The sequence below is a fragment of the Pempheris klunzingeri genome, chromosome 1 (genome assembly GCF_042242105.1).
Source record: "Pempheris klunzingeri isolate RE-2024b chromosome 1, fPemKlu1.hap1, whole genome shotgun sequence".
NCBI lineage: Eukaryota > Metazoa > Chordata > Actinopteri > Acropomatiformes > Pempheridae > Pempheris > Pempheris klunzingeri.
Genome location: NC_092012.1, coordinates 16,002,543 through 16,011,852, shown reverse-complemented (window position 1 = coordinate 16,011,852; position 9,310 = coordinate 16,002,543). Strand labels below are relative to the sequence as shown.

General features: G+C 39.3%; 1 protein-coding gene across 4 annotated transcripts in view; it reads right to left on the bottom strand.

Moving 5' to 3' along the window:
- Positions 1 to 2,633: 2,633 nt before the first annotated feature.
- znf821 (zinc finger protein 821) overlaps positions 2,634 to 9,310 on the bottom strand; it is a 17,576-nt gene continuing 10,899 nt past the window's right edge. For all 4 annotated transcript variants that reach the window (XM_070835771.1, XM_070835779.1, XM_070835764.1 and 1 more), the window contains 3 exons: positions 9,139 to 9,237; positions 7,896 to 8,062; positions 2,634 to 6,465 (listed from right to left, as the gene is read on the bottom strand). In XM_070835771.1, coding sequence (XP_070691872.1) covers positions 5,484 to 6,465; positions 7,896 to 8,062; positions 9,139 to 9,237 — 1,248 coding nt within the window. In that variant the 3' untranslated portion in view covers positions 2,634 to 5,483. The remainder of the gene's footprint in view (positions 6,466 to 7,895; positions 8,063 to 9,138; positions 9,238 to 9,310) is intronic.

Genomic DNA, 9,310 nt, shown 5'->3' with positions numbered 1-9,310 from the left:
GCAGGAAACTTTTACCAAGATGTCCAATGAATCTTATTCACATCACTGATAGTCTGTTGCTGTAAGTAATTGCACTAAATGCCCTCCTTTACAGTGTTGTAATATTAAAACTGTTGGTAAATTGAAGAGTTTCAAAATGTAAAGCACACAAAATCCCGGAGAAAGCGCAGGTTGTGTGTTTCTGTAGATAGATGTATTTTTTTGTATAGATTGCTTTGATGATGCTTGTCGATAATGCCTTAAATTCTGCTTTGTACAATGTGTGAAATTTGAAATAATGGTATGAGGCTTTTTCTTCTCTCTCGTCATGCTCATGAGCAGAAGTTCATATGTAGATTTCTCAAAGGGTGACAGTGAATTCTGTTTTGCCCCCCCCCCCCCCCCCCCCCCCCCTCGACTGTTCGACCAAGAAAATCTGCAATCCTTTCATTTCTGTGTTTAGTTTATTTTATTTTAATTTTTCTTCTCTGTATCTGTTCTGTTACATTTCTAATACACTCTTTAATTCTCATACTTACCTTTTTAATTCCTCTCTTTGGACGTGTGGAAGCGAAGTAAATGGAAGCTCTTATCTGCACTTTTTACAAGACGATGCCAAGAGTGTCAGCGACGGAGGACAATCCATTAGTTCCACACACACACACACACACACACACTTGTTTTTATTGTTGTTGCACAAGATGAGTAGTTTTTTTTATTCCCTTGAATTAATGGATTGTCTTTGGTGTTTTGTGCTTTGTCCCACTGTCTCTGAACAACAGAAGGTGGGTTTGATTGAACGGAGAGGGACGGGCTGCATAAATCAGATAGCTTTCCATTGGTGGTAAAATGTAATGGTTGGTTCTGTTTTGTGATGTTGGAGTTGGGTTTTTTTTTTTTTTTTTTTTATTTGTTTTTTACTCTCCGTGTGAACTACTTCCTGTTGTTTGATCCAATATTGCAAAGGTGACTTAAGGACGGTTTCGGTGTTGCTGATGTCGAATTAAATCAGGAGAACATGAACGGTTAAAAAGTTTTAAAGACGTCTGTGTATTTTCAGATTTGACATTGTACTTTTTTGGCACAAGGTGACACTGCTTTTTACGTGACGTGTATCTAAAAACAAAACAAAAAACAGCATCTTTTTTTAAAAAAACAAAAAAGCCTAAATCTGCAAAATATATGCAATGATGTAAATGTAACATTCAATCCTCAAGTATAATCCAGGTTGTATGAACTTTGTATAGTGAGTTTTAATATCGTATGGCCGTACCAATATGTATTGATCTTTTATCAGAAGCCTTAGAGTTGTTGACCGAAAGTGCTCCCTTAGAATACCCCACACCTACCTGACTTTAACAAAGCATTAATATCTCTATTTTGTTGCATTTTTATTTGTACCGTTTTTGAATAAAATAGATTTGTACTGTATATTTGTACCTCTCTGTGAACTACTTAGGGCGGTTTTGTTTTTTTGTTTTGCTGTTTTAATTCTATGTACTTAAAGGACACAAAGATATTGTATTTTTATTGTTACAGCTAACTTGGAGACATTGCATTTATCATGTTTGTTAAGTAAACACAATATAATATATATATATATATCTATATATATATATTAAATATATACAAATATAAATATGAACTATTATCCAACCTGTGTGCTGTGTTTCTTTGCTATATTTCTGTGTTTATTTATCTTTAAGTGGCAAAATTAAAGGTGGAAGAGGTATTAAGATCTTTTATTAAAGTGTTATAGTACACCCATACAAATTAAAAGTCCTGCGTTTATTTTACCGAAGAAGTTCAAAAGCATAATCAGCAATAGGTATTTCAAGTACTCATAAGACAGCAGAATGGACCCTGTCAGAGCATCACATGATAAGATTATTATTGCTTATTCCTACTATACAATCAATCAGTCAAATATGTAACTACTACTGAATAGTTGTGTTGAAATTTAAATGCCAGAGTAAATAGCATTGATGTATTTTACTTTGAAAATCATCTGTCTGAATTCATTCAAACTGGATTTCACTGGTTCAGATTGAAAATGAAAAATTAAAATCAAAATTATAAATTGAGGTTACTCACAATCATTCATTCAGTCAAATTATGATCTAAAAATTCAAATCTTAAAAAAAAATGGAATTTTATTAATTTGAATATACTGTATATATATATGATATGCTCGATACTTTGTCAAACAACACATTACTAAAATTGCAAAGCACATTATCTAAATGGCATTAATTCAGTGGTAATTTAATTTCCAAGTAATTCAATTTACAGTATTTAATTGTGAAATCATTTGACAATTAGGCATCAAGCTGCTTATGATTTAGTTGGCTATTATTAGCTTCAAGAGAAAACTACACTATTATGTATTGATTCAATTGAAAGATCCCAGCACGAGAACTTCTACCACAGAATATAACGGCACGCCTTCAACGAACACAAATTTCATGGTTCTTAAATATTTTGTCAGAGCGCCACCGACATTTACTTATTTTAAGAGAAGACCTCTCGCTGTTGAAGAACTGCGTGTGACACTGTATCCATGAAAGACAAATGTGCATTTGTGTGCATAAATCAAATGAGAGGGAAGTGACACTGGACACTAACATTATAGTAAAGTCAATGTTTATTTCCACATTCTTTACCAGGTTTTCATCATGGTCTGTACATCTGTTAATCCAGTAACAGAGGATGGCATCCCTAAAGTGCCATCCAGTCAGAATGCATTGATATCGCAGCAAGCACGAATGTTCTCATTAAAAGTTTAGCTCATTCATTTGGCCTTGTTCAGAGAGTTTCGTTTTGTAAACATGGACATTGAGAGAAAATCCTGATAGATTAATATAGAAAGGCCAACGTTTTTTAACAACATTTTTTCCTTTTGATTAAACTGTAAAAAAAACAGGCAGGCATATACTAACAGGCTCATAGCGAACCATTCTAGGGCAAGTGCAGTTTCACAACATGCAGTGCTTACCTAACCCATAGTGAAAGTACTGCTCGTAAAGACCAACATCCCCTCAGAGTTTGTAGCACTTCCTTTATAAATAGTATTTCAGGACGCAGAATTTTCTGTGGCGTTAGTCCACCGTAGCACAAGGGGGATCACAGCAATTTGAAAGAGCAACCTCTGAGAATACCCAGTATTCATAGTCTGAGAGAAGAGAGAAATAAATGACACCTGAAGACTTTTGTTGTGAACTCTGATCTGCCCTTGATACAGTATGTCATGAAGCGGATGGCAGTGAGACCCTGTTGCTTTCATGTGCTGAACTAGGAAGAGGAAAAATGTCTCCGGAGACAAAGTGTCTCTAGAAAAGTCAGAAACGGTCATATGCTAGATCTATAAATGATTCTTATGGACCAGGGTGTTGTAACCAGGCTCTGAGCCCTCTCACTGAGTTAATTTGCCTGAGAAGCTAAACTCTTTACATTGAAGTCCATTTAAATTAAAGTTGCATTCTGCATAGTTTCAGTGAAAAGTGAATTAATTTCCCTTGGAATAAATGCTGTTGCATAGAGGTTTGATGCACTCCTAGAAAAGCCTCTGAGGATGAAACTAACAACAAAAAAAGTCCCTACATTTCTTTCTTTGTTCAATTCGCTGCAACAGACAGCCAGGTAGATTGACTCTCGTCTAGGAGTGACTCAAACAGAACCAGTCCTTGTCCTTGTCTCTGATATTCTTTGAAGAATATTTCAGAAACTGCTCGTTTGACACTGTAAATGTTTGCATCTGGAGAGGTGAGAGTCAAGAAAAACTGGAGGTAACCTTACAGGCAGGAAATTAAACGTGGAATATCCAAACATGGCCTCTAATTCAAACATTAAAACAATTTAATACCACTGACGGGAAACAGAACAACCAAAACATTTTCACAAGAAAAATATATTCACATCATATTGCATAAATATGTGCTGGAATGAGGTTAATGAATATAGATTAATAAAATCTCTCTCCCAGTATGTGTCGTGACATTAGCCCCAGTGCTCAGTAACGGATGGGAATAAAAAAAAACAAAAAAAAAACAGGTTAAAACAGGCTTTTAAATTGAATTCCTCTGTCATGTAAATCAATAAATATCTTTCATCAATTCTGCGAACAGTGGATGTAAATTGACCATATTTAAGTGGTACAGGTTACAAATAATGAAGGTATAACAGCTTTACGAAGCATGTGAATGCTACACAAATTGCATTATCTGTGTATGACGCTCTATATAATATAATAATAATAATAATAGTAACAACCCACTTTCATGTTGTAATTTACTCATGAGGAAAACAAATGTGTCTTTGTGGGCAGAATTCAAGTAATGTGACAAATTCTGTTGTCAACAAGTAATAATAATAGCAACTGTTTCGTTGTGACCACTCGATGGAACATTTTAGCACAATATTCCTTAATGTGATGAGTCCAAAATATATAAGAGGTAACTAATGTATTGTACAGTACAATAACAGCAGCACAGACTGAATTTTTATGAGCCAAAGAACGGCTCTGTAACACAAAGTAAAAAAAAAAAAAATGACATTGGCAAAATATTCGGAGTGTAACAATGTAGAGAAAGGAAAGCAGAGTCAAATATTGGCAAATAGAATGTAAAGAGGCAAATACATTATGTCGTACAACTCAGGAGATGAGGGGGAATGTTGCTCAACACTGGGCATGTTCAATAGGACAAAACATTCAGCGGTTGCCTGTTAAGAAACATTAAGATCGAATGAGGGAAATACCTGTGGAACTGGTGCGTCTGTAGTTCAGTTGCTCCTGTGAATGTTTGTGTCCTATTAAAGTGCCTGAGTGATAAACGCAAACACCAATTGTGGAGAACAACCCGCATCCTCTGTAAGTAGTGTACAGTACATATAGAGCTTTGGAAGCTTGGAGTTGGAACGCAGTAAGCCACAAGACAGAGGGCGCAAGACCCACAGCGCCAGCTGAGGTAGTAGTTTGACTGAATATGAACTTCCCAGGGACCCACGGTGGCAGCTTGAAGAGAGAGGTGTAGCTACCGGTAAACCCAAGTCACTGGGCTGGCGGAGTGGACCATAAAGAAGGGGGCTGTGGCTACAAAGCCCCCTCTCCTGTCACTGAAGGTCCATGTGCAAAAAAGATTTTTTTTTCCCCTCAAAGGAAGTATAACTGCTCCTACTAGAATGAACTGTGTTAAATCTGCTAGCCCACTGACGAACAGATAAATCTCTTTACAACATGCTTTTATCATCCATACAACATTAAACATTCTCAACCCTGTCCCCAAGGTTTTCTAGACTGTAATAAATTAGAAATTGAAGCAGTTTTTGCTATATTTAACAAAGCAGTTTGTGTCTGAAGCTGTTCGACACAGAAGACGCTGGAAGTAAACCAGCTAGGAATGGTTCACTGCGACCATGGGAGCCTGCTGGCAGAGTGCAGAGGTTAATGATGCTGCTAAAAGCCAGTTGCCCCCCCCCACTTCTCCCCCCCGAGTGGCCTGGTCCAATTATGGCAGCTTCATGAACAGACCATTATCAATGGAAGGGACAGGCATAGGGCAGGGGAACTGAAAGAGGCTCATGTCTGCTGTGAGGGCAGCCATCGCTGCAGGATCATGCTCTATCTGTGTCCTAAGGGCAGGATCGATCTTCTCCAGGCGTCGCTTGATCCTCTTCGCCTCCCTCTCGCGGATTAGCCTGGCCTGCCTCTTCTCCGGCGTCTCATTGGCCCTCTTCAACCGCATGGCCTCCCTGTCTCTCTGCAGCCTGCGCGCCCGCTGCTCCTCTGACTCCTGCATCCTCTGCATGCGCTTGGCCTCGCGGTCCCGCAGCCTCCTTATTTCCCTCTCCTCTTCCGTCTCGCACGCCCGCTTGTTCTTCTTTGCCGTGCGCTCGCGCTCTAAACGCTGCAAGCGGGCCTCCAGCGGCTCGTTCTTCCTGCGCAGAGCCCACTTTCGCATCGGCGACTGAGCCTCCATTAACTGCTGATACGCCATGCAGCTGTTGCACACCAGCAGCACTCCGGCAGGGTACACCGGCATAGGGCTCAGGATGTCGGGAATAGGAGGAAGGCTCGAGGATGAGGAGTTAAGTGCATCGGGGATGGATGCGAGTGACGGGCCCTCAGAGAGGAGACTGTCAGGCAGTGAGGGAAAAGAAGGTCCTTGATCAGACCCTGAGCACGGTCCTGGGCCTGAGCACGGTCCAGATCCTGGGCCTTGACATGGTCTGGCGCCTTGACACTGACTCGAGAGGTGGCCTGGTCCCTGGCAGGTGCGGTGGCCTTGACATAGGTTGGGGTTGAGGTCAGGTGCTTGGCAGGGGCGAGCGCCCTGACACGAGCTGGGGCTGGGGCCTGGTCCGTGGCAGGAGCAAGTGCCTGAGCCTGGGCTGGCCATGGGGCTGCTGGAGAGGGAATGGGACATGGAGCAGGGGTCCCTTCCACCGACATCCATCCTGGTTGTGTCGAGGATATCTTTAAGCTTCTCCCTAAGAAAAGACGCCGTGTTAAATAGCTGATCAAGTAATACATCTCCTTTTAAGCTTTCTTAAAACCCCTGATACAACATTTTCTTCTTTCTTAATCCAACCTCCAGACCTCCAGATCTTTTTGCATCATATTCATCTTTTCATGTAGAGGCAAAATTGGAAATTTAAAACACTTAAAAGCGAATGCTATTGCTTAATTGGACATTTTTTCACCAGTCTGCATCAAAGGCATAATCAGTCATCAGTTTGTCATATGGCGCTTAGCATTGTAGCTTGCGTAATGACAGTGAAGGATAAAACAACAACATGTTGGTGGCAATCAACACTTTTCAGTTGCCTTGTATTCGACGAGCCACTAGGCAACAGCTTGTGACCACCCTGGTCCGGATGGAGCGGTTACGTCGGGCTTCCACTAGGAAGCTGCTATCATTGACATTATTTGAGAACTATTTAGTCCAGTGGAGGAAAATGATTCATTTCATCTTACTTATTTCTTCTACTTTTTGTTTCAGTGATGAGCAAGATGCTGACGAAGAGGAGACAATACTATAGGAGCAGAACGTGTGTGCTAAAAGCTTTAAAAGTTACTTCATTCACAGTGAAGTACTGATATAACGTCATCAAATGGCTTTACCACACACAGCTAAAACGTGTGTATTCATACTTATGGTGTTTTTTCTTAACGTATAGTAACACTTGAGTCCATCAGCTATAATAGCTCACAGCTCCTCGTTGCTTTTTCTTTTCACTCCTGTCAAAAATACATTACAGCTTCTCACTATGTTTCTCCTTCTACTATATGCCCTGACCTTGCCAGTGCCGTTTTAATATGAAACGTATCTGTAGTTGCTAAGCAACATGCACGCTTATTTCCATTAAATCTGTCTTTCCAGTACCAATTTTATTCATCCCTCTTGTTCTGCATCCTGCCTAATCTCACACATAGAGAACCACTGCGCCATTGTGTTCTAGTGTGTTGCTTAAAGACACATTTGTCTTTTGAATGATTGTGACCTGTGATTTCTGACTTAAAAAAAAACAAAAAAAAACTTACTCCAGCCCAAAATATTTTTGGCTGTTCTGGATGAGGAATTAACATGCACTACTAAAAAATGGTAGAAAATAAATAATATTGTTCTAATCGGTAACAAAACAGAGAAACACTATGAGGTACACACTGTATTTTTCATCATTTATTTATTATTCATTACGACTTATTTGTTTGTCTTTAATCTACTTGAAAATTGAAAGCAGCTGACTTATCATTTTCAACTTGAGTCAATTGCTTGATTATTGATTTTAACTTATTCATTTGAAGTAAAATGCAGAAATGTTGGCTCCATAACAAAGCATCTATATCTACAATCATTAATCAATATAATATATCATCAAAGACATGAGATAAAAGATATGGTGGAGATAAGGCGAACCTATTAAAGTTGTTGGTGTCTGTGAAGTGTGCACCACAGACAGCGCAGTTGGAGAGGCGGTCCTCTGAGTGGATGAGAAGATGCCGTCCAAGTGAGCCAGGCGAACTCAGGGCTCGCCCACACACTGGGCACACATAGCTCTTGGTGTTGCTCATCATAGTTGTGTGCTGTTAAAGACAGAAAAATGAGATAAGAACAAGAGACTGGAGAAAATAAAGAAGTTTTAAGTGCATAAGAAACATTACAAGATGGCAATTATCTCCTTGTTGTTGTAATTGTTTCTCAAATTATTGTATCAGTAACCCGGAACTGCAAAACAATACAGCTGTGAAATATATAAATATTTATATAAAACTGTAGATAATCAATTCAAAGTTAGTTTGAAAAAATAACTTTCATAATTAAGGCTGTGGGTGTAACACACATGCTATGAGCATGTCATTTTCTTTATATTTTTACTGCTCTGCATGGAATACTAATGCAAAACAACAAAACGTATAAATGTGAAATGTTCAACACCATAATTAACTAAACAAAATTAAGTTGCTCCATTTGTGAAAATAAATTCTAGACATAAAAATCAAAATGACAGGACATTTCAGATATTACAAATACCAGCATTCAAATATGCCCAAGAACTCGTCTTGCAATTAATTACTGCAACACCAATTAGTTACTGCTGTAACTGTGGTAGTTGATAGCTGTCCACTGTGATCGCTCAACAATACGGTGAGAACACACACTCATATTTAAGTGCAAAGATAAAAAAAAAAACATGCAGTGTTGAGTGAATTCTGCATCTGCTGAAGTCAGCTATAAATCAGCTACTGAATGTGATGGGTGAACACGTACTGAGAGCTGAGAGCATGGATTACTGTAAAATGAAGGATCAACAGTCTGGAGGAAGAGGCGAACCTGCAACTGCAGCATTTTTAGGAGTTATCATTAAGATTGTACAAACTTGTAAACCAGGTGTGGTTGGTTTTTGGTGATGGTTTTAATTTTGTTTTAGTAAAAAAAACCCAAAAAAAAACAGCATACTAACAGACCTAAGACTCCTACACAACACCTTCTCCCTCAGCCTGCATTTCACTGAAGTGCTGGTGCTGAAAGCTACTTAGGGGCTTTAAAGGTGATGACCTACTACTAGCTATTAGAAACAGACTGCAATAAAGGATCTAAAGCTACTTTGTTTTCATGGGTCTGTGCTGGCTTAGGACAGGCTAGACAATGTTGTTCTCACCTGGTAGACATGGGAGATGAGCTTCTCAGGGCTGCTGAAATCCAGCGTGCAGAGTGGACAAACAAAGTTGTTGCCGTGGTCTGCCCCTTCCTCGCTCTCCTGAGGAAAACCAGGCATCGTTAAAACACATTTCAGGAGCAAAACCAGTGCTATATGCAAGGTTTTTCTTTTG